General features: G+C 46.3%; 2 protein-coding genes and 1 long non-coding RNA gene across 5 annotated transcripts in view; 1 reads left to right on the forward strand and 2 right to left on the reverse strand.

Moving 5' to 3' along the window:
- Nucleotides 1–208: 208 nt before the first annotated feature.
- LOC309659025 lies at nt 209–14,220 on the reverse strand. Its single transcript, XR_014262514.1, has 2 exons — nt 6,257–14,220; nt 209–6,135 (listed from the first exon to the last, which is right to left on the reverse strand). It is a non-coding gene; the product is annotated as an uncharacterized lncRNA (long non-coding RNA).
- A 134-nt stretch (nt 14,221–14,354) lies between these two features.
- Nucleotides 14,355–23,515, forward strand: GLRX (glutaredoxin). 3 transcript variants are annotated; one of them, XM_082458324.1, is made up of 3 exons: nt 14,355–14,658; nt 20,675–20,794; nt 22,397–23,515. In XM_082458324.1, exons 1-2 carry the CDS (start codon nt 14,452–14,454, stop codon nt 20,786–20,788), a joined length of 321 nt encoding a protein of 106 aa, XP_082314450.1. In that variant the 5' UTR covers nt 14,355–14,451; the 3' UTR covers nt 20,789–20,794; nt 22,397–23,515. The 3 variants fall into 3 exon arrangements, with proteins under 3 accessions (XP_082314450.1, XP_082314451.1, XP_082314449.1); XM_082458325.1 differs by having other exon boundaries at nt 14,356–14,658; nt 22,952–23,515; XM_082458323.1 differs by having other exon boundaries at nt 14,359–14,658; nt 22,400–23,515.
- RHOBTB3 (Rho related BTB domain containing 3) overlaps nt 20,235–25,127 on the reverse strand; it is an 83,503-nt gene continuing 78,610 nt past the window's right edge. Inside the window, exon 12 of the mRNA XM_082458114.1 lies at nt 20,235–20,402. Coding sequence (XP_082314240.1) covers nt 20,365–20,402 — 38 coding nt within the window. The 3' untranslated portion in view covers nt 20,235–20,364. The remainder of the gene's footprint in view (nt 20,403–25,127) is intronic.

Here is a 25,127-nt window from a genome sequence, read left to right on the forward strand (position 1 = left end):
AGCTGCTGAGGGGTCACAATGTTTTGAGATGAACTTTCAAGCTCAGTCTCCTCACAGCTCTCTGGTGGTCCCCAAATCCGTAGAAATGAGGGGCTTGGGCCTAGCATGCTACCAAACTCTGTTCCCTCTCTCTTTTATGACCCTCTGTTGGGCAGCTCCCTGCAAGGCAATGCTTAGTAAACCTGGGATGTGTCACCTCGTGTCTGTACCACCACACTCTGATTCTCTAATTTCCCAGTAAAGTATCAAGAGTTGATCACATAGTTTTAATTTTTGGTCTTTTTGCTTTTTTTTTTTTTCTTATCTGAGTAATACATGAATACATCTTTTTTTTTTTTTTTTTTTTGGCTGTGTTGGGTCTTTGTTTCTGTGCGAGGGCTTTCTCTAGTTGCGGCAAGGGGGGGCCACTCTTCATTGCGGTGCGTGGGCCTCCCACTGTCGCAGCCTCTCTTGTTGCAGAGCACAGGCTCCAGACGTGCAGGCTCAGTAGTTGTGGCTCACGGGTCTAGTTGCTCCGTGGCATGTGGGATCTTCCCAGACCAGGGCTCGAACCCGTGTCCCCTGCATTGGCAGGCAGATTCTCAACCACTGCGCCACCAGGGAAGCCCATGAATACATCTTTATTGTACAAGTTTCAAAAAATTTAGAAGTCTACGGAGCAAAGCTGAAAACTGGCACCATCCCTCCCACAGCCACTCTCCCCTCAGAGGCCACATGCCCACAGTTTGCTGTACAGCCTTCCAGCCCCCTTTCTGGACATATACATCATAAACAGTACATGGATCCATGCACATATATCATTTTTTAAGATATAGATACTATTTTGCAACTTTTAAAATTTGATATATTTTTCACTTGGAAATCTTTCATGTTAGGATATATAGATCTATGTCATTCATATACAAATATATATAAATATAAATACACATACATATAAATAATCTCATACCCCACATTTTTATATTCATACAAAGGAGACTGTCCTATACACATGGTTCGGCACTTTGATTTTTAGACCCTAGAAACCTCAGCACATATAGATAGAGATAGAGAGATACCTTGTTATTATTAACAATTGCATCCTCTTCCATCATTTGGATGTGACCAAATTTATTAATCAGAAGCCCATTGAAGAACACTTGTCTATCTTTAATTGAACTCCATGCCTATGGAGGAATCATGAAACCTGAGAGTTGTTACATGGGGAAAGGATGCTGGGTAGAAAGAAACGAAAGGGAGGATTCCTGGGTGTGGAACAGCTAAGACACTGGTGTTTCCTCTTGATTCATCTCCTAACACTCTGGTAATGTTGTTCAATAGTTACTGGCAGCTCAGAACTTTATTTTCCAGTTTCAGCTTCATTTAAGTTTTACCTCAAGCACTTTGGACAAATCATTTCAAATGACAGCTCCATATACGTGTGCCCAGCAATTGTCTCTGGGTGGGACAAGCTGTCTTTTTCCATTAAAGATGCTCTGTTCCTAAGTGATTCATTTCCTTTAGCATCTCAGCTCATGTATAAGGAATTTTTCTCAGAACCAGTTGTGCATGAATGTAGCTTCTACTTCTGTAAGAGGCAGGTGCTGTACAGCTGGTAATCCGAAGAGATTAATTTAATGTGTTGATGAATTGGTAGCTAATTGGCCTCAGTGGTTTGCTTCCCTCTAGTGTTGCCTCCCTGGTCAAACAGACCGCGTTTAGTTGTGGGGCCATTTTAGCCAAAGGAAAGTTGTGTTTCCCAAGAAAGGCTTGAAACTGCTGTTTGAAAATCTTTCATAGTTTTGTTTCAACATTTCTGACATTGCTACTCATATTCAGTCATGCAGCCAAGCATCCACCGAGTGCTTGCTTATGAGCCTGAAATTCCTGTCACTGAGCATAACTTTTTAAAAAATTATTTTTTTAATTTCTGCCACTGAACCAGTTTTTCATCTTCATTTTGACGTCAACCCCTCCTCACTCTGTTCTTTCACCATCTTTTCCTGGCTTCACTTGCCTCCTCTCCAGCCTGGAGCCCACCGTTTGCTGTTTCAGCCATGTGTCAGTCTGGAGTCCCTTGGGCTTCTCACTGCCGCCACTTGGCTTGCCCATCCTCAGCCCCAGAACCACTCCCCCTGAGGCCCCCAACGCCAGCGTTCCCCTGAAGATGTGTCCCTCCTTCTGGCCAAGGTTAACCCCACTGCCTGGCCCTCTGTCCCCTACCCTCAGCTCTGTCTGTGACCTTGCTCTAGCAAGCATTCACTCTCTCACTATATTTTCCTCCCTCAACTGGTGGCTTCCTGTAAAAAAAAAAAAAAAAAAGTACACAACGCTCCCTCATATTAAAGATACTTTTTTCTGTGCCCTGTTATTTCCTTAAGCTATTGCCCTATCACTTTCTCACTTCCCTTTCTCCTGCCAAAGCTTTTTAAAGGCTACACTATACTGCTTTTCTCCACTCCCTTACTGCCCAATCACTACTTTAAATAAATAAAAAATTAAACATAAAAGTGATACATGCATATGGTAAAGAGTCAATGAAGAAGGTATAACATGGAATAAAAAGCTCCTTCTTGGGAGGAAAAAATGAATAAGCAGAGCACAGAGGATTCCTAGGGCAATGAAACTACTCTGTAGGGTAGATACATGTCATTATACATTTGTCCAAACTTGTAAAATGTACAACATCAAGAGAGAACCCTAATGTAAACTATGGGCTTTGGGTGATTATGATGTGTCAATGTGGGTTCATCAGTTGTAACACATGGGGGTGGGTGTTGATAATGGGGGAGGCTATCTACATGTAGAGGCAAGAGGAATATGGGAAACCTCTGTACCTTCCTCGCAAATTTTTTGGTAAACTTAAAACTACTCTAAAAAAACAAAGTCTATTAAAAAAAAAAAACTAAAAAGGTCCCATAACTAAAGTAGGATTCATAGTCACCCTGGGGGCAAAGGGCACGTAAAACAGGTTCCTTTTTTCCTTTATGGAAGGCTCCAGGGAACAACACTTATTCACATACCCACATATTGTACACACACACACACACGCCTCAAACTGCCTCACCCCTTCCCATATGTCAGCTCTGAAGACCTTTAGGCTGCAGGCTGAACATACCCTGTGTTAGCAGCAGTCCTACTCCCACCTGCAAATGGTGCTGGAGTAGTTGACTATCAAGTCCCCTGTTGCATGTGGGGTGAGGCCCAGGGTGCCTAGGCCTTCATATCAGTTCTCCATCGCAGCACAACAAATTACCTCAAAACTTATCTGCCTAAAACAACAGGCATTTATTATTTCACACAGTGTTTGAGGGTCAACAGTCCAGGGCAACTTAGGTGGCTCAGGGTCCGTCACAAGGTTGCAGTCAAGCTGTTGGCTGAGGCTGCCGTCATCTGAAGCAGGGCTGGAGGACCCGCTTCCAAGATGGCTCACTCAATGGCTCTTGACTGGAGGCCTCAGTTCTTCGCCGCATGGACCTCTACATGGGGCTGCTTGAGTGTCCGCACCCTGCGGCAGTTGTGAGACACAGCAACGGATCCAAGAAAGAGCAAGGAAGAAGCCACGGTGTCTTTTATGTCCTAACTAACTCAAAAGTCATGCACTTCATTTCACTCTATCCTGTTGGTACATACAGGTCAGCGCTATGCGGTGTGAGATGGAACTACACAGGACATGCATTCCAGGAGGCCAGGGTCACCGGGGGCCAGCTTGGACGCCGCCCTTCCACAGCTTTACCACTGCACTTCTGCCCGGGGCCTAGTGTCCCACCAGTCCTTGCTGGCTCTTGGCTGGCATCCTACTTCTTCTGGCAGGGTCGGCCTCAAACTGCCACCTGCATAGCGATCATTGTGACTTCAAATACTTTTATATTGTTTGAAACTCTTACAGGGAAAATGTGTTTTATATTTTAAAATATTTTCAAAATAAAATACTACTGACTTGATCAAGTTACCCTACCCTCCTCTGATTGCTAGTCATTTTCCTAAAGATGACTGAAGAAATTAATTAATCAATTGATTGATTAATAGGGTCCTGAGTTGCTTTTCAGAAAAACAATATATATTGCTTTTATATACTGTACTGTGTGTATATATATACATATTATGCATTATATATATTATATATTTTATATACTCACATCTGCACATATATATACTTTAAAATTTTATGCAAATGGAATTGCATGCTGTTCTGACCTTACTTTTTTAAAAAGTTCAGTAATATATCCTGGCACAAGTATTTGGGAACAGTGGCTGCTCCTGGTGAGAGGATCTAAGCAGCTGGGAGATGGGGGTGAAGGAGCAACTTTGCTTTCACTGTCTACTAATACCATCTTGTATTATTAGAATTTTGCAATATGTCCTCATATTGCCTATTTAGATCACTTAAAATTATATATCTTGAAGACCTTTCCATATTAGGACATACATATATAACTCATTTTTTAATGACTTCATAGTAGTCAGTTATATAGGTTACCATGATTTGTATAATTAATTCCTATTCATGAGTGTTTGGGTGGTTCTCAGGTTTTAGGGTCGTTGTTGTTATTACCAACAATGCCACAAGGAAAATCCTCATACATACAACTTGTAATGCTTTGTTGACATTTCCTCTCTTCCTGCTTCCAGACTTTTCCTCTTGCACAGTCTGTACATAGATGTCCTGATGGCTCCTTTTTGATGTTGTGAGTTTTTCTACACAAGCATTTGTAGGACGGGCAGGTGGAGGGCTGTGTGCACTGCAGTCTCTCTTCCGTGCCCTGCCATTGGGACAGGCGGCTTCCAGCCCGTGGCTTGTATGTGAACGTCCAGATTCATGCTCATCTTCTGCTTCTCAGGAACAACCTGGGTGCAGAGTAGCCCCTACCATCCCCACACCCCGCTCCTGCTGGGGCAGAAAGGAATTTGGGTTTTACACCTCAGTGTGAGCCCGTTCCCTTAAAGAGGTGAACTTGGCCAAGTTTTTCTGAGATCTAAGGGTCCTGTCTCCACTTCTTCCACCACTCCTGTTCTATCTCACTGCTTTTGGCATGCCTTCTGCCAATTTTGTGTCGTACACGTACATAGCAGCAAGCAAACAAAAAGCAGCACAAAAGGTATGCAGGAAGTAGGTTTTCCTCTCATCCTTGGAATGCATTTGGTCCCCAAGTCACCCCCAAGAGTCAGTCTCTGCTCCCCATTTCTTGTGAATCCCTCTAGAGATCAGATATATGAAGCTGCAAAAAACTAACCTGGAGTGTTTTTATTTTTCACTGATTGTGACTTATTACTGTGCTCTGTCCAATCTCCCTTCTCTGCCTGGTGGGCAGAAGATGAACAGATCCCATAGCTTTCTGTTTGCCTTTAGTTATTAGGAGTCTCATCTAATCTAGTTTAAAATTCCAATCTCATATCAGCTCAAACCCCACCCCCGTTGCTGGCTGGGGGACCTGCAGCAGGCATATCTACTCCTTCACTCCTGACCCAGTCCAGCTCTTGGAGTGGACACGGGAGGGACGTGATCGGCTCTATGAGATCTCTCCCCAACTTTTTTCAAGGCTGGGGACTGAGAGGGACAAGAGGGAAGGAAGGCAAATATCTCTTAGTGGCTTACATTGTGGTCCTCTCCCTGTGAATGGTCACAGCTCCCTGGCCAACACTAGCCCTTGGTGATGTTTTCTGAGTGGCTAGCATCCTAATGCAGGCTCTTTGGGGCTCACAGGTAAGTTCTTCAGAGAGAGTTCCTCCCACACAGCTTCCCCAGTGTGGCAGATCCAGCTGCAGGTTAACTTCTTCCAACCTCCTCAGGCTCCTGCTGCTACAACAAGACAGCTCAATGCTGTCCCCCTTCCTGGTGTCCATTCACCCCAGGGGAAACTCACACACCTTCTTCGAGCCAGACGCTGCCATCTCTCCCAAGGCTCTTCGCCCTCCTCGGTAGGCACCAAGGTACTGACAACCTGAGCAGCTGACCAACTGGCAAGTGAGGTACCAGTCTCCCTTGTTGCAGGTACATGCCAATCTTCAAGAATGCTTCTCTTGGAGCCCTTCTCACTTGGCTTGGAGGAGGAAAAGGAAAAACACCAACATCCTTTTCTAGGACCCCAGGGTCGGGGGAGGTGGTGGGGAGAGTATGCTGATCACAGGGTCAGTTCCGTCATCCTTCGGCAAGCCCTGAAAAGGAAGTCTCACCAGCTGTTGGTGGCTTTCTATAGAAGATGCAGTATTTACCCTTCTTCATCCCCAGTTCTGGCCTCCCAATTCTAGTGCAAAAAGAAAGTCCCACTCAACATACCATTTCTTTGCACACAAGTGATGATAGCGTACTGCTGCCATCCTGCTGCATCTTAATAAGAGACTGTCCCAAACCAGTTCACATGTGTCTGCCTCTTCATGGGACACTCCCTGGCTGTCCAGTGATTGAGACTTCGCCTTCCAATGCAGGGGGTGCGGGTTCGATCCCTAGTCGGGGAGCTAAGATCCCACATGCCTCACAGCCGAAAAACCAAAACATAAAACAGAAGCAATATTGTAACAAATTCTATAAAGACTAAAAATGGTCCACATCAAAAAAAAAAATCTTAAAAAAAAATTTCACAGTCTGCCATCATATTCCTATATTATTACTAAATTAGTGCCCACTGATGGGTATTCAAGTTGAGCACTCATCAATGTTTTCTTTTGTACTGACATCAAGGGAATTAGCAAGAAATAAAACTAGCTTGTAGACTGTTCAGGGGAGTGGATGTGTATCAACGAAAGGTATCCAGATAAAAGTTAGACTAGAACTTAGATGATAACAGGAATGTCTAATTTGCGTTATAGGGTGAGTTCACCATAGGTCCAGTTAAGCTTTCTGAGCTTTATCAGCTTTGTGGAATCAAGTTGAGCTTCAAGGAGCGAGTTGGCACTCAGGCCACCAGCTGCGGGAGACACATGGTTAAGAGACTTCAGTATGAAAGAAGAAATGTGCTCAGGTGTGCTTTCAGAAAAGCCCGGCAATGTGATTTCATCTTCACTCCCATTTGGAACCACTATGTCCTTTCTCACAAGCAAAGCTGTGATTGTCTCTCACATGATGTCTTTGCACACATTGTTCTGCCTTCTTCCTCGTCCTGGCCCTATAATCCGCATGAAAGTACACAATGTTCCCTCCTACTTGAAAGTCTTGTTTGGGTTGGGCGTGGGCATTTGGTTTACAGCCAGCAGCAGGCTCCACCCTCCATGGGAGATGCCCAGCGTTCCTTTCATTGATTCCAATCCCTGCCTGTTCCGCGAAGGGGCTCAAGGGCAGGCTGAACTAGCACGGCAGAAAAATGCCCTGGCGGGGATGCCAGCACGTGACAGGGCTAGTGTAGGTGGCCTTTGAGGCCCCTTCCAGACTGACGCTGGCCTCCCTCTAAGACCGGGGGCTTTGCTGGGCAGAGCAAAGCAGAGAGCGCCTGCTTTGGGCTCAGACACACCTGGGCTTGAATCCCAAGTCTATCGCTGGAGGGCCTTGGACAGCCTCCAAACCTGCCAGGGGCTGCTTTCCTACCTGCAAACGGCAGGTATACAGAGGGGATACTTACCAGATAAGCATCATTTTGATAACCTGCCTTTGGAAAGGAGGAAGTGACAGATCTGAAACTGCTGAAAACATTTAGGCTTGGAAGGCATTGCATCAAAAAAGTGGATACAACCATCTATTCGACAGCAGAAGCTGTCATCCTTTATTTCAGTGTTTTCAGCTTCGTTTGACTAAACAAGATAAAGTCCCTGCTGGCGTCTCTCTGCTTCCAAGAAGTTTGTCCTGGGAGCTGGTGGTTGCCTCTCCCACGTCCATGTTCCCCTTCCTCCTCCCAGCTTTGCCCAGGAGTCCAGTCCTCCCCAACACAGCCCCCTCCCTCAGGAGAGGCTAAACCGTCTCCGCTCCAGGCATGGGCCTACTCGCTCCAAAAGTGCGGTCATTCCATGCCTTGTGCTAATCTGTGTCAGGAATGAGCTTGTGAGGCAAAGTGGACCAACACCACCAGGTGAGGTTTGGGAAATCGTCAGAAGTGACCCTCTCTCACTTCCTCTGGACACTGTTGTTCACAGAGATGAGGGATTCCACCGCCAGGCTGAGGGTGAAGCCATCTCGTGGACAAGGGCAGGGGAATGGAGCTGAGGCCTCTCAACAGTGCCAGCCCCGAAGCTGCGCTACTTCAGACTTTTGTTTTTTTGAATATTATTATTTAGGCCAGTTTGAGTTGGGGTTTCTGTTCCTTACAGCCAGAGGCATCCTAGCACGTACAGGAGTGATGGACTAGTCCAGAAAATCCCTTCACCTCCGATGTAGCTACCTTGGGAAGGAGGCACCAGTGAAAAGCAGACCCCTGCTCTTGATGGTGAAAGGTGGGTGTTTGTCGATAAAATCAGAGTGCCACGTATGACAGAGAGTAAGGCGGGTCGATTATCCAACAGCTGTGCTATCTCTTTGTGCTGGCCCAGAGAACTCAGGTATCAAGCACACATCAGTGGGCTTAGGGGAGAGAGCCCCTAACCTTGGGGAGGGTACGTGAACCAGTTCCAGCCCAGGAGGTATAAGGGAAGTGTGCTGAGGGGAAAGCATGGAGGAGGAATGCCCTACCTGTGTCACCCCCTGCCGGGGCCACCCTCTTCCTCTTACCTTTGAACACAGTTATGTGAGGACGGATGCTTGGACCAGCTGCAGCCAACCTGCAGCCATGAGGGGAGGACCACGAGAATCTCAGATACACCCACCCAGAGCCTTGGATCCCTGAGCCTCTGAGCCTGCCTCCTACCTCCAACTTCCTGATAGCCAAGAAAATCAACCCTCTAATGAAAACTGGTTTAAACTGGGTATTTTGTTTCTTTCTACCTAAAATATCCAAGCTGATAAACCCAGTTAGAGGCTGGGGCTATAAAAGCGGGAGTTATCATATTTTGCTTGTTTATACAATGCTCTGAAGTCTAAATCTATGTGCTTTCTCTCAAAGTACCCTAGAACCCCTTAGAGGGAATCCAAGTCACAGCCCAAGGGGAATCCTTCACCTTTCATCTTTCCCCAGTCACAACCATCCCAAAGGAGACAGGCCAGATGCCCTGTGAAATATCCTACCTTGGCACCAAGAGTTGGGAAAAGAGAGAAACATAATGCCACTTCCTTCCTGCTGTCCCTAATAAAGAGATTCCTAATAAACGGCTCAGTTTGGTTTGCCTGACATGATTCGGTTAAGGAGAGGAGAGAAAGCCCTCCCATGAAGCCAATAGAAAGAGTAAGAGCTGCATGTGCTGAAACACTTGGAAAGGTAAAGGATACAGTCTTGAGCTCAAATGATAGCAAGAAACCTCAGTGGGACCCAGGGACTCTCAAGGCACCACTATCAGTGGGTGACATGCTATCTCGAACTGAGCCTGGATCTTAGAAAAGGTGGCAACTTTTGGAGAGACTTCCCAAGTATATGGTGGAGCCTATTGGAAAGTAGCCTCTGCTCCTGACCTTGGTTGAACTTCAAGTCAGGGACCCTCTCCTTATTCCTCTAGTCAGTTTGGGATCCAAAGTATCTACCTTTCAAAGTCGCTGTGAGGATTAGAGATGATGTATGTAAAGCTCCTAGCACTGAGCCTGGCACACAGTAGGCCCGTAGTAAATGGGAGCTGTAGTGTTTCTGAGTTCAGCACCGAGCAGCCCCCTTCAGAGGTAGAAGGTGAGGGACCACAGTTAGAGTCAGCGTCAGTGTCTTCTGAGGTCAAAGTGGAGTTAGAGTCTACAGTGAGAGTCAGATTGGTGCTCTGTGGCCAAATCTAGAGAGAGCGCATCAAACAAGACAGACTCTGAAAACGGGCACAGCCACACACCAGAATCTGCATGTGTCTGAGGCTGGAAAGGGCTGCTAGCAACGTGGTTCATTCACCTGAACTCCTGCAGCTGCACATAGACAGGGCCAAGGGCAGCCAGGATGAGTCTAGAGGTCTTGAGGGAAGCTCAGAACACCGGCAGCCCATCAACCACTGAGCTGCCCTTCTGCACACTCCAAGCCTTGTGGAAGCCAGGACCAGTCCCAGGGTGAGCCTCGAAGGACCCTAAATGTTTGCCTGCTTCAAAGCATCCCTACCACTCCTTCTGTGGTCAAATTGCATTTAGCCACTCATCGTGCTAAACGGAAGATGTCCAACATGCTGAATTCATCAAACATTGAACTGCAAATCTACTCATGCTTAAAATATATCTATTACTGCTCCTCACTGCCTATATGTAAAGTCCTTAGTCTTCAGCTTGGTAAAAGACACCCATGATCCGCCTGCTCTCCAGCTGTCTCTCTCCTCTCTCCCCACCTCGAACCCTTAATGCTCTATTCACACGTGACTACACTTAACACCAAGTGCCCTCTATGTCGTTCTTGCATTTCCTGTTCCCTCTGCCTGAAGTGCACTTCCCTACCTTGTAGACTCAAAAACATCTCCTCTCTCGAGGTTCAGCCTAGCTCATCTTTGTCTACCTTTCCCTAAGCACCCTCCAGGCGGGAATGACCACTCTCTTTTGGTCACCCTCATGCACATACATACTTCTATTATACCACCTAGAATACTTTATAACACTGGGTTCATTTTCCATGTCTGTATCATCTCCCCTAGACTATAACGTCCTAAGGGCTGGGGCTGCATGTGATCTTTGTGTCTGGCCCAGAGGAGCTGATTAATGCTTGTAGGGTGGATGCATGGGTGGATGGATAAGGACCAGTGTGCATCTGGCCTCTGGTAATACAGGGATGAAAGCCCTTTCCCTGCCCTCAGGGAGCTCACTGTAGATGACAGAAAAGGAGTAAAAAAGAACAATGAAATGGCATGAGTCAGAGTACAGCATGTTGTGTGAGCTCAGCTGAGGGGCACCCAACCCAGTGGGGAAAAGAGATCTGTGTTCAGGGATACTTCCTAGAGGAGTCAAGACATGATCTGGGTCGTGTTGGACCAGCAGGAGTCCGCCACACAGAAATGGGGGCCAGGGGCACCATGGACAGAGAGCGGAGCAGGTGCAACGGCCCAGACTCGATACAGCTGGGGTAAAGGAGAAATGTGAGGCAAAGGCAGCGACGTGGCTAAGGCAGGGAGGACCAATCACACAGGGCCACACTCCCACTAGGGAATCTGGAGTTTATCCTAGAGAAAAATGGAAGTTTCCTAAGAAAAATAGAGAACATGATAGGATGTACATACATAAAGATCATCCCAGCAGCCGTGTCAGGCCAGGCAATGAGGTCAAGGTGGAGATTCTAACAAGATCTAGCAAAGAACTGATGAGGGCTGGACCAAGGCAGGGGCAGTCAGACTGGGGAGCTACTTAGGAGGCAAAATTGTTAGAGTTTGGTCACTCTGCATAAATAAAAAGCAGGGAGTTGGGGAAGAAGCAGCAGTCAAGATGCCTCCCAGGTTTCTGCCCTGGCCGATGGATAGATGACAGGACTCCCGGGAGGATAAGCAGGTATGGAAGAGACAGGAGGTTGGCTTCCGTTTTGGTCACGCAGAGGCTGAGATGCCTGAGGAACCCCAAGTGGGTCTTCTCAGTAGGCAATGAACTATCAATTCCTGAGGCTTAGGAAAGAGTTCTGGGTGAGAAAAATAAATGTGGAGCTCATCAACAAAAAGGTGATAGCTGGAGCCACGTGTGCAGACAAAAATCTTTCAAGGAGGGTGTACACAGAGTGAGAAGAGGACCAAGCCCCAGGATATACCCCATGTGCAGGCAAAACTCCTGAGGAAGAGGCTGAGACAGAATACCCAGAGATACAGGAAGGAGAAAGAGATCAAGCTGCAAATGACATGGGGAAGAAGAGAGCTGGGGGGAGGAGGGGAGATGGAGGGACAGTGGTCTACAGGGTCAAATCCTGCAAAGTGGGCAAGTAAGCAAAAGAGCCTGAAAAATGCTCATTTGTGGCCAGATTGTCCCAGCCCTCATCAGCCTGCGGTACAAATGAGATGACATTAATAGTAATAGCCCGTATTTCATATTTCACACGGCTCACTAGCTTGTTGCCAACTATCTGCAGAGCAGGACCTCCACTGCCTTGGAAAAAGTCCTTGCTCCCCAGTATTTCTGGGAGTGCCTGGGGGTGCACAAGCCCAAGAGGAGTCCTCGTGTCTCTTCCACACACACCCCCTCCTGATGTCCACAGCACTCCAGGACGGCAGCCCCCATGATGGCTGCCCGCCCTGAAATAGCCCCGAGATCCATGGGTTCCATCTCCTGATGTGCCAAAGCTATAAACTTTCATGATGGTAACGCAACAGAGTATTCTATGCTTTGAATTTTTCACTTAAGGCAAGCCACGGCATTTTCTGAAAAGTGGAGAAGACTCCCCCTCTTTGCCATCTGTTTTTGTTCCAAGTCTCATGAAAAGGCCTTCTTCAGCTGTGTCCTGTGGCCATCTGTCCTAAGGCTTCAGACACCACTCCCTGGGCCTCAGCTGTAGGGCAGACAACAGAAGCCCTCTCCTCCTGCACCCTGATCTCTGCCCCAGGTACCCAACCCTCCAGGGACCCTATGCAAACAGATCCTTTGGGAGTTTCACTCCACCGGTTTACCAGAAACTCCACACCCACACTTCTGGGTTAGTCTCAGGCAGGACACCTGGCTGCAAGGTGATTTAGCAACGTGGCGGTCATGATTGACGTTGGCCAAAGGAGTTTCAGCAGAACGGTTGAGAAGGAGGTCAGACTGCACTGAGGTGAGGACAGGATGGGAGGTGGGTCAAGTTCAGATGGCAAACATAACAGCAAGTCCCATGAGACTTGGCTTTTAGGGAAGGGCAGGAAAGCAGGGTCAAGGAGATGGAAGGTGGTGGTGGTGGTTTGTAACGAGGCAGAGACTTGACCAGAGTCACATGCTGAGGAAAAAGAGCCAGCGGAGTGGGAGAGGCTACGCCCAGACGCTGAGAAGAGAGCTGTTCTGAGGGACGTGCCAGGCGCGAGGCGTGCTGCGGACCCTCGCGCGGGAGGGAAGAAGGCGGCCCTGAGGAGGCCCCGGGCTTCAGCGAGCGGCCCCGCCACAGGAGTCCGAGCGAAAGGACGAAACGAAGAGAGACGACAAGGACTCTGCCAGGAGCTTATTCAGGAGAGAATGAAGCTGTGGGTTGGGAAGTCCCAAGCCTGACGTGGACCAGTCACCTCAGGCCTCCCGCCCTAGCACATTCTTTCTGGGGCCAGAGATCTCATATCTTACTTAGTCCCTCTCTGTGACTCAGAATCTGGGTTTCTTGCTTTGCCATTTAATTTTAGTAAAAATTAGAGCTGCTTCCAGGAGTCAATTTTCTTCCCTTCCCTCAATCATGCTATGCTTGGGATTCTGACGCGACAATCAGTGAAGGTGTGCAGCTCCAGCTTGGGCCCTAGTCTCAGTGTGAAACCTCCTGGGGAAAAGGATAGTTCCCTTTTCAAGGAGGTGGTTTTCCTTTTTTCCTTGCTTTGTTTATTTAACTGACTGCACATGGAGGGGTCAGAACTGGCCCTAGAACAAAAGACTTCGCTCACCCCACTCGGGAGGGTGGGCACCACAGGGAAGAGCATCAGGCCCTACAGCGTCTTACGACACTCAGGTGATTGTGAGAAGTGAGTTGTTTCACCCCTTAGACTCACAACAGTGAAAAACCACGGGTCACAAACAAAGGGTCAAACAGAGAAAAAGACCTTCATTGGACCTGCAGTTTGAAATTTGGGTTTGTGCTGGAATTCACTTCCATGCTAAAGTGCAGTTCAAGGGTCACAAACTCAAATGCTTAGGGACGAACAGCAGGGGTCTGGAAGGCGTGAGCCAGCCCGTCGAGGGGCGGGCAGTGGCCTACCTGAGCCGCCGTCTGCCCTACCCAAAGAACAACAACTCAGCCCCAGCTGCTGCCACAAATGAAGACGACCTGACCTTTCAGAGAGAGGTCGCGGGTCCAGGTTCTTTTGTGAAATCTCCAGATGTTTAAAAGTGGGGAGCTAATTCCACTAAACAGTGACAACGGCAAACAGTGCAGGCCAAGCAAGACGGGACACAAAGTCACCATCTGAATTTCACTTCTTCTAAAGAGATTTCAGCGCATTCTGTTTCTTGAATGATTCTGTCTGCCTATGTTTTTAGAAACTGTGTCTCAGAGACAACAAAGGTTTGACTGTCTGCTCCGCCCCCTCCCTGGGGCTGCTCTGCACGCTTTCTGCTTCCCCAGAGAGTGACTTGACTCTGTTCTCTTCCCAAGAGCAGGCGCTCCTGAAGGGGCTGAGGACAATGACAGCCTGGACATAGCTACTGATGATGACATACCAGCGGGCGTTCCTCCGAAGCTCTAGCTGCTGAATCACTCCAGACTAAAATGACTTCAGGACTGGCCCTTTAAAAATCGAGCGCGCTACCGGGCAAACTCCTCCTCCAGGGAGGTTCCTTTAAATGAGAGCCAGCTGGCCGGCCCCGCTTTACTCCCAAGCAATACCTGCAATCGAGGTTTCCTCCCCAGGAGATAGCAGCCTGTGAGCATGGCTCAAGCGTTTGTGAACAGCAAAATCCAGCCTGGGAAGGTAGTTGTGTTCATCAAGCCCACCTGCCCCTACAGCAGAAGGGCCCAGGAGCTCCTCAGCCACTTGCCCTTCAAACAAGGGCTTTTGGAATTTGTCGATATCACAGCCCACGGTGACACCAACGAGATTCAAGACTATTTGCAACAGCTCACAGGAGCCAGAACGGTGAGCCTGGGGTTTCCTTCTAAAAGGCTGGGGAGAAGGCTCCCAGATTCCTTTTTCTTGTCGGGGCTGTGAACGTGGTACGCCTGTGCCTTTCTCTAGGACACCGCTAGGGCTCTGTCTGTCACTCCAGGCGGCTGGAGGGCTGTGCAGGTGGGGGAGGGCGCCTGAGAGCGGACACTGCTTCCTTGAATGGGCGGCTGGACTTCGGCCAACGGCGCTCTCACATCAGAGGAGGGAGCACAGCGGACTGTGTTGGGCGTCAGGGGCAGCGGGCCCAGCAGCTGCCCAGGAGTCACTGGGGAGCTATCTGGAGTCTTTGTTTTAAGCACTGACAGTCTGCGCTTGCAGGGCTGGGGTGGAAGGAGGGATGCAGGGGCCAAGTGTGATCGGTACATTTCTGTTGTTGTGCAAGAATCGCGTGCACTCTTTGCTCTGCGTTCACAGGGCTAAGTGGGATTTGCTGTCCTTCCATCTTTTCTCTAGGCTCTCTTTAACCTTCACCTAAATCGCTCATTCTTCCATATTTCATCCAACTCCTCCCACTGGAAAAATCTAACGGCTCCTTATTGCTCCTTAATCTAAATTATGGGATGTTTCCAGGCCTGTTAGGGAGTCCAGAGGCCAGAGTTCCGGATGGCTCTCGCAATGGTTTGCTGTGTGATCCTGGTAAGTCACCAGCTCCGTGACTCTCAGGGACCTCCTGGCTGCAGCACCAGACTGGAGGAGGTGACCTCTACATCCCTTTTTGCTATGAGTAGACAGTGGGACCCTAAGAACCGCTGTCCCCTATGTGAAAAGCCTTCCTCTTCCTCAGCACCCACGGCTTCCCGACGAGATAGCCAGCCAACCAGATCACCAGCATCAGTTCAGGTGCTGGGGCGGGGGCATGGTGGTGAGTCCCGTCCCACCAGCTCACCCAAACTCCCTTTCAGGACGCACATTCTAGGACACAGCGTTTGCAGAAGCACATATCCTAGCTCAGGTTTAGTTTGACTTACCGTGTTTTTTCCGGCTTCAGTGTAAAGCCTGGGAGGCTGTTCTCCCCACCTCTCCAGTCAGAAATCAGCCTTCTGGTGCAGAAAGAGGCAAAACACGCTATACCCCATTGCTTCCAGGGCCCCTGCTGTGAGCTGAGGACCCTCGTCTCTGGAAGGAGGGAAAGGGCAGTGTAAGTACGCCTGTGGCCCCGGCTGTGAGGCATTCCTCTGGGCCAGCGGTTCCCAAATGTTGCTGCTCATCAGAATCACCTGAAGAGCTTTTAAAAAAAAACTTCCCAATGCCCTAGTCACACCGCATGCCAATTAAATCACAATATGGGAGGTGGCAGCCAGGCATCAGTAGTTTTAAAGACCCCTAGGACATGGATACAAACATTGAGTTATAAGATGAATAAGTTCTGGAGATGTAACGTCCAGCATGGTGACTATAGTTAGTAATACTGTATAGTTAGTAATACTGTATAGTGTGCTTGCAATTTGCTATGAGATTAGATCTTAAGTGTTCTCCCCACACACACATGCAAATGGTAGCTGTGAGGTTATGGGTATGTTAATTAACTTGATTGCGGTAATCATTTCTTAATGTAGTATATATGTATCAAACCATGACATTGTACACCTTAAATACACACATATTTATTTGTCAGTTATACCTCAAAAAATCTGGAAGTGAAAACAGAGTTCATCTCCTGTCAAAAAAATAAAAAGGTAACTCTAATTTGCAACCAGGTTTGGGAGCTACATCTTTCAGCCCGGCAGCACCTATTCTCTAGCAGGAAAAATAAACCTCTTCACGCATTCATTCAACAACTTTTTTTTCAATTCATTATAAAGCAACACTTTTTCTTCTAGTGGTCTTTTAAGTTTGTTTTTGAATTTTTCAAAATACTTTTCACAGGTTCTTGAGTCCTGAATGCCATTCCTCCAAGGGGAAGAACAAACCCTTTGAAGTTGTAAACTTCATGATCCCGAACAGTGAAGGGTTTCTATTAGAAGAGACTGGAAACCTTGAGAGCTGTCGCTATCTTGCTTATCCTGTGATGCCTGTGTGCTGTGCAAATAGTAGGAGCCCAGCGAGACTTGATTGATTACAGAAACATAGGCCTTCTATCAGGCCATGTACTTGGAGAAACTGGTTTTGGTTTCGCTATAGCCACAGCTCCTAGATCAGTGCCTTCACTTATTCCTTTCCCTAGTGTTCTTTCTTTATGTAAATCCAAGTTTCTGACCTCTATCATTTTCCTTCTCTCTGAAGAACGTCTTTGAACGTTCCTTACGAGGCAGATCTTTGGGCAACAAATTCCCTCAATTTTTGTTTGTGTGAGAAAATTTTTTTCTCCTTTGCTTTTGAAGGATAATTTTGCTAGATACAACAAATATTTTTAAGCACCTACTATACTAGGCACTTTTCTGGACATTGGAAATACTGCCATGAACAGAACAAACAAAAATTCCTGCCTTTGTGGAACTTACATTCTAGTAAATGCAATTAATAAAATAGTATGTTGGAAGGTGGTAAGTGATGTGTGCTATGGAGAAAAAAACAAGCAGGAAAGGCAGGTAGGCTGTAGGCAGCAAGGTACAGTTTTAAATGGACTCATCAGGGCCTCACTGATTTTAGTAGATCTCTAAAGAGAGTGAGGGATCAAGGCATGCAGAAATGTAGGGGTAGGGCATTTCATGCAGTGGGAACAGCAAGTGCTAAGGTCCTGGGGTAGAAGTATGCCTGGCAAGGAGGCCTGTATGGGTGGAACATTATGAGTTAGGAGGAGATGAGGTCCGAGAGATCACGCGGTACAGGTTGGCGAGGGCTTTCAAGCTATCACACGGAGTGTGCTTGTCACAGGAGATGAGATGCCACTGAAGGGTTCTGAGCAGAGGAATAACCCTATCTGACTTGATTTTGAAAGGGTCGCTCCAGTGGCTGTGGGGGAAGAGAAGACAGGAAGGCCAGGGTGAGGGTTGAAGCTGGGAGACCTCTGGAGGCTAGAGCAGTAATTCAGATGAGGAAAGATGGTGTCTTGTACCAGGGAGTAGCCAAGGAGGTGCTGCAGAATGTTGGGAGCCTCTGAGTAACACTGGAGTGCAGGAGATGCCACCTGGCTGCAGCCGGGGCTGCGGAAAGCTCCGGGAGGGGAAGGGCCCCAGAATTCCCACGCTTGCTTTTATGGTGGCAGTTCTCTGCTTCTTGGCAGTAACAGACTCAAGTTCCTCCGAAGAGGCGGATGGGCCAGGAGGGGAGGGCACAGAAGACGAGTCTCCCTTCCTCAGCTGCATCAACAGCTTCCTGTTTTGTCACCACAGCCTCCCACACTGTCCTGCTGCCAACTGATCACACTGACCACAGCCAACTGTTGCCTAGCCTAGAGGGTGGGTGTAAGGGCAACGGGGCCTTTCAGCTCTCAGGCAAGCCAGCTTGTAGCCAGATGGTCTGCACAGAACTCCGCCCTGATCATGTTTCAGGGCCTGCCTCAGGTGGCTGGGGGCTGCTGTAGAGCTGTGGGTTCCTAAAGCCTCAGTTACCGCAGGAGGAATGAACCACTATCAGTGCCAACCGGTGGTTTGCAGATGTGACCCCTGAGAGTCAGCATCACCTGGGAACTTGTCAAAATGCAAATTCTTGAGCCCCAACCCGGATCTCCTGTATCAGAAATTTGCGGAGAAGGAGTAGAAACCTATGTTTTAACAAGCCCTCTGCAGTTCTGATGCAGGGTTCAAGTTTGAGAACAGCTATCTAAGGAGAAGACTCCTTACTCCTCAGGGCCTTCTCTCTAAATAACTGAACTCAAACCCCCTGGGCCAGCACCCTGGCCAAAGGTGGAGATGTGGCAAGTGGCAAGAGGAGTGACCATTGCTCAATTCTTTCTGAAAATAACAGAAGTTCAAGAATGAATACATCTCGTCCTTATTTAAAGCTCAGATGAGTTTTACTCCTTTAGGTAATGGCTTCAACAGAAGGAGCCCTGTATTAGAATTACATTAGGATTCTGTTTTATTTACCATTGCAACTGACCACAGCCAACTGTTCCTGGGGAGATAGAAGCCAAAAGGCCCCCAACAATTTGAGAGGTGCTTTATTTTCCCTAAAATAATGGCCAGATCCAGGGGGAAAGTTAGGTTTCTGACCTCATATTTCTGCATATTCTTTCAGTTAGTAAAAAAGCAATGTTGCCTTGATGGCACTTCCATTTGCAAAGTCCCCACACAGGCGTGCAGTGCAGGTGGGACAGGCGTCACCTTCTGTGACTGAGGAGGACATTACCAGGCTTTCTTGCTGGAACACAGTCCTGTGTGCTCTTCCCCACTCTCGGGACATAGGAAATAGCCATGGCAATGGAGTGCAGGATCCTTTCAATTTGAGGCCTTAATTTTTAAAGCGTACTTCCACCCAGACCCTCTTCTTAATAAAAATAAGGTAAGGACTTACCTGAAATAATCTGGCCCTTTTTCTCAACTCTCACACTTATAAAAAAAAATTTCATCTGAACATGCACCCCAATGTTCATAGCAGCATTATTGACAGTTTCCAAGATATGGACGTCACCTAAGTGTCCATGAACAGATGAATGGATAAAGAAGATGGGGTATATATATATATAATGGAATATTACTCAGCCATAAAAAGAATGAAATAATGCCATTTGCAACAACATGGATGGACCTAGAGGGTATCATGCTAAGTGAAATAAGTCAGACAGAGAAGGACAAATACTGTATAATATCACTTACATGTGGAATCTAAAAAAATACAACAAAGTAGTGAATATAACAAAAAAGAAGCAGACTCACAGATATAGAGAACAAATTAGTGGTTACCAGTGGAGAGAGGGAAGGGAAGAGGGGCAATACAGGGGTAGGAGATTAAGAGGTACAAACTATTATGTATAAAATAAGCTACAAGAATATGTTGTACAACACAGAGAATATAGCCAATATTTTATAATAAGTGGAATATAATTTATAAAAATTGTGAATTACTGTGTTGTACACCTGAAACTTGTACATCAACTATACCTCAATTTAAAAATGCATCTGAATTACTATGCCTTCTGAGGAAAGTCAAAAGCTTTGAAAATATTCTTGCCACCTTCTGTCTTTCACCTCTCCTGCCCCTTCTGGTGTGTTCCTAGTGTTCTGGGAGAGGACCTGCTTGCTCCTGACCACTCAGGGTACCCGCATTGTGCTTGTTTCTTCACTGCCAGTCAGCCTTTCTGTAACACCCCTGGCCTGGAATTTGCCTGAGCCGCAGTGAAAAGACTTCCTCCTCTCTCCTCCTTCCAAGAGCCCTCTAGAATCCTGGAACACGCCTTATCTAGCAGCAGGGAGGGAGCCTGAGTTTGACTCAAGATGAACACGTTCAGCGGGTAGAATGACTGTGTCAGCCTGGCTGGCCCTGGGCCACCCACCCATGCCAGGTGTGAAACCAAAGCAGATGCATGTCCTTGCTCCCAGGGCTGCAGCACTTAAACATCTTATGATGGGCCAGGTATTAGAGAAGGAGATTCAGACACCACCACCCCTTCCCCAGCTGAGGACAGAGCTCACAGACGAGAGAGACGACTCTAATAAACTGTGAGTCTAAACTCAGGGACAGAGAACTGATGCAAATACTTTTCCAGCTGTACTTAGAGACAGACTCCTTCCTGGTTGCCATGACTCAGTTTAAGGGCTCAGGTGTGGTCCCAGCTGTAGAGAAACCAGAATTCAATCAGGGTGGTCCAGCTACGGCCAACCAAAACTCTTTCCCTGAAACATAGAGTAAAATTTTTAAATCCCTTTGACAAGTTAGACAATCTCACACACACAGAACATTCTATTTGAAAAGCATCTTGGCTTAAGAAGGTTCTTGAATGAATAATTTTATGCTTATAATAAAGTTCTGCCCTGAAAGAGTATACATGAGGAGGTTGTGAAGTGATCTGAAAAGCTTTGGATCATGGGAAATATTTAGAGGAAGGATAAAATGTCTAATCTAATAATGATGTTCTCTAAATGTCCTGGCTTGTTTGCTTTTTTAGGTACCTCGGGTCTTCATCGGTCAAGAGTGCATAGGTGGATGCGATGAACTAGTAAATATGCATGCGAAAGGGGAGCTGTTGACATGGCTAAAGCAAATTGAAGCTCTACAATAATTATAGGTGAGTGACAGGTGGGACGCTGGGCCAGGAGCACTGGGAGATGGTGGAATTCTACTGCCACGTTTTATTACAATCTAGGAAGGCACTCTGGCTAGGGAAAGAATGATCTGGGGTGATTTGAGGAACTGTGACGTCATGTATGAGTTTCCCATTTTACAAATGGATTAATTTCATCAATGGGAGGAAAGCTTTTCACTCAACCTTCATTTAACAAATATTTATTTAGCACTTACTATGTGCCAGACACTGTACGAGACACTGGGAATACAGAGATGAACAAAAAGATAACATGGAATTTATATTCTAGAGAGGTAGACCGATCAAAAACAAGTAAGTAAATAATTCCTGAAACAAATGAATAATTTGATAGAACATGGCAGGGGGATGGGGAGCAAATTAAGCTAATGTGGTAAGGGAAGGCCTTTTTCAGAGGGGCTGGTTGAGCTGAGACCTGATTGACAACAAGGAGACGGCCATGTACAGATGAAGCAGAAGGGCTTTTCAGGCAGAAGGAATAATAGCGAGTACAAAGGCCCTGAGGTGACAAGTATGGAATATTCAAGGAACTGAAAGCAAGCAAGAGCAGACTGAGTGAAGCGCAGAAAGAAGGAAAAGTAGTAACAAATGTGGGCAGGGACCAGAGCACACAGGCCATGGTAAGCAACGTAGATTATTCTAAGTGCAATGTGAAATCAAGGTAATTTTTGCTTTACCTGTGTTCACCCTGCAAATCAATTCAATCTAATTGGCTTCCCAAATGACAAAACAAAGTTTTCTAAAATTGTAACCTAAAGGAGATCTTTGACTGAATGGAAAACCATAGGGTGATGAATTCTTCAGAAAGGAATCAAGATACCTTTGGGGTCTGATGGACTCCCCTCCCCCCAGCTCTTGTTAGTGCAAGCTAGCTTCTAAGCAGGCCAATTGCACTGACTCACAGGTGGAAAGACTCGTTTGTTTTAGCTAAAGGAGAAAGGGGTTCAAATTAAAATGTTCTTTGAAGAGTATTTACTGCCCACTAATTAATAATTAACCCTTGAGCAATGAGTACATATAATTTGTGGTGGTTACTCAGAATAGCAACAGGAAGTGAAAAAACAAGGTCTGAAAAATGCAACTGAATCCCTTGAAATAAATTAGTCAATGTTATAAACTTTTAATCACAATTATACAACATCATCCCCTCAAATAAACCCTGTGTCTGTTTGGGTTAGCTTTCTGGCCTCACCCCATGCACGAGAGCACTCAAAACCCAACTAACTGCTGTGCCAAATGTTTGCTTTTCTGGAACACTCTTTAGCAATTTAGGCTTAGATGAGAATGAAAGAAAACTTACGACTTTCCTGGGAAGGTGGGAAACACCATTTCCCCAGCTGCCTCTATGTTGGCGTGGGCACTAGAGTCCGCCATATTCCCCAGGTCTCTTTATCTGCATTGCCCTTCAGCATATTATGCTCTCAGTATTCTACTGGCAACTTGCATCTCAAGGCCATCTGTAACCGATTATGCTTAAACAGCAAGAGTAAGTGTTCTGGTAATGAAAGGGAAATGAGAGGAATTGATCTTTTCCAAGAAAATCCAATTCTTTGTATTTTTTCCTAGCAGAACAGACCCCAGGCTGATATCCCCCTTGAGAGCTGGATGGCATTGCAGATAATGACAGCACTTCCTGGTGGATGGACCTGGGGCTACGTTTACCCAGCTACAGCAACTGTTTACTTAAAAGTTTGAAATATGTTAACGCAAATAAAGTGGGTGGGGGGCATTCTGGGGGCAAAAACAGCTTTTTCTTCTTTTGACTCAGTATTAAAAGGGGACCAACTTGCCCAAAACAACAGGTCTGAGAAGTTCGATGGATGTCTTGGGTTTCTTGTGGATTGGCCCTTTGGTTTCCAAAAAGACAAGATATGCTTAGGATTCACTCACTGACCCAAAAGATGTTCCTTGTCTTTGGCACGTGTTCCTTACTACGTGTTCTCCACGTGCTGGGGCTCCTCTACCTCAACACCAGTGTTTCTCAACCAAGTATATCCCAGACCTCCTGGGTCGAATCTATAGTTGGTTTTCTGCTACTGTCCAAAGATTATTTTGTTGAGTTTGACTTTATAGAATTTGTATTATGAAATCAATAGATATTTTGAATCTGCTTTTTCAAAGGGTGTCTCCCTAGCCACCATCCCCACCCCACCTCCCACCCCCTCCTACTGCGAGAATCACTGCCGTGAACCAGTGTTCTGAACCGTGACAACTCATAGATCTCATAGGAAATATTCAACAATTCCGTGAAGGGTCTGAGCACGCAGTCTGAGAGACGCCACTGAAAAGTTAAGCACGGTTGGTCTTCATTTTGGGCCACAGGGATCAGAGGTATAAATGCAGATGCTACGATCACGTGGCAACACTCTGTTACGTAAGATGGTTGTCCAGGGAATCCTGAACAAGTGTGTATTAATTTGTTTATAAACAAAAGTAAAACATAAAATTTTAAATGTTACATAGAAAACTTGTAACCCCACCTCCAAGAATATGTCTGTGAAAGTAGCCAAATTTGGGAAACTGTTCTAAATGATTTTCTCTCTCTCCTTTCTTTCCCCCTCACTCTATGAAAACTTAAGAATTCCTTGTTGTTCTAGAATTGCAAGATTAAGTTAATTTCCCTCTGTAAGTCTCTAGTATGAGTGGTTAATTTCTTCTCTAATAAAGAAGTACCCATGGATCACACAGTGATTTTTGTCCAATTCTTTTCTACGTTCTCAAGACCTTAAGGAATGTGATTATTGCAGAATATACCAACTTAAAGTTTTTTCACGTTCATCCCCTGCAGGCACATGCCATTGTCCTTCATTGAGTATAAACGGTTGGTGTAATTTTGTAAATTTCATAATTTGAATATGTCAACACTAGCCTATTGAATAATGTTTAGGACTCAATAATAGTCTTTTTCATACCACATTCCATTTTCCTGTTTCTCTCCTAATACTCTCGTACTTTTGGCTTCCTCTCCCTTCCCTTATGCACCCTAACCACTCCCTTCAACCAGATGGCTGTGGATGATCGAGTAGGTTACACACTGCACAACACTATGAATGCCACCCCTGGAGGCTGTGCAGTATGCAAACTGCACAGTCCCTGATCACCTCCAGACCACTTGCCTGCTCTTTCTTTCACATTTCTATGTCCTCACTCATTGTGTTCCTTCCTCCTGAGATACCCTTTCTTATCCTTTGTTCTTCTTTCAAACCCTGCCTTCAAGGCCTGATTTACAGACTCTCCCCTCTGGACCTACCCTCTCCTCTCACTGCCTCTTGACTAAAAAAAGTCATTGCTCCTTCTTCTGTAATCTTAAAACATCAGGCTGTATTGTAGTTAATCATCTGTACTGGTCTCTTGCCATATTCAGAAATACTCAAAAGGCAGTAGCCTCGACGTAAAAATCTTCATATGCCCAGTTTCTAGCACAGAGGTTCTATTTTATCAAAGCAATACATGCATGTGGTTTAAAATGTCAAACAACACTACAACACTACTCCACCCCTCCCAAACTCCAGTCCTGGCCACACATTTATCAGTTTCATAGGTATTTAAGCTATTTAGAAATACTGTAAAATGTATTAGACATATATAAGAATATATAGAATGCATAGTTCTATTTAAATGAACACCCATGTATCTGCTTCCATAGTTAAGAAGTAAAGCACCCATATAACAGCGTGCTTCCAGAGTACTGATAAAGTACCTTAGAGGCCCAGGACTTCCCTGGTGGTCCAAGATCCCACATGCCAAAAGATAAAAAAAAAAACAAACCGTACTGTAGAGGCCCATGTGCCCCCTCCCAATGTATCCCCTTCCTCCCTTCACAGAGATGATCTCTAGTTCGTTTTGTTGTAATCATTCTGATCCTTTATAGTTTTACTTCCTACAATATCCCTCAGCAATACATTTTAGTTTTGAAAAGCAATAGCAAACACCAACCTAGCTGTGTAAGGAAAGGGCAATATTCTCACCATCAGATGAAGGGCCTCAGGAGAAGATAAGCTGAACAGAGGCTCTGAGTCATAGATTAGCTTCTGTTTCCCTGGGAGTTTACCAAAGGGGTATTCCCAAATGAGTCTTTGGAAACACTGGGCAACCCATGGCTGGGGAGGTTATTGTATTAACAGGTACTGGGCATCCCCCAGAAATATGTAATGGAAATGGGCTGCTCTGCATTTTCGGCTTCCATGGCCAGCCTCCAGCTTTCAGGAACAGGTCCAAGCACACCACGTCCATAGCAGTGTGGCAAGCCCATACCCCCTCAACTAGCCAAGGTTGTGGCATGGAGAACAGAAATGTC

This window comes from Balaenoptera physalus (genome assembly GCF_965194825.1).
Source record: "Balaenoptera physalus genome assembly, chromosome: 3".
Lineage (NCBI taxonomy): Eukaryota > Metazoa > Chordata > Mammalia > Artiodactyla > Balaenopteridae > Balaenoptera > Balaenoptera physalus.

Bases quoted from the DNA above. Each gene is read 5' to 3' on its own strand.
- GLRX (XM_082458324.1), top strand. From the start codon at position 14,452: ATGGCTCAAGCGTTTGTGAACAGCAAAATCCAGCCTGGGAAGGTAGTT. The intron at 14,659-20,674 runs GTGAGCCTGGGG...TTGCTTTTTTAG, and splicing joins AGCTCACAGGAGCCAGAACG to GTACCTCGGGTCTTCATCGG.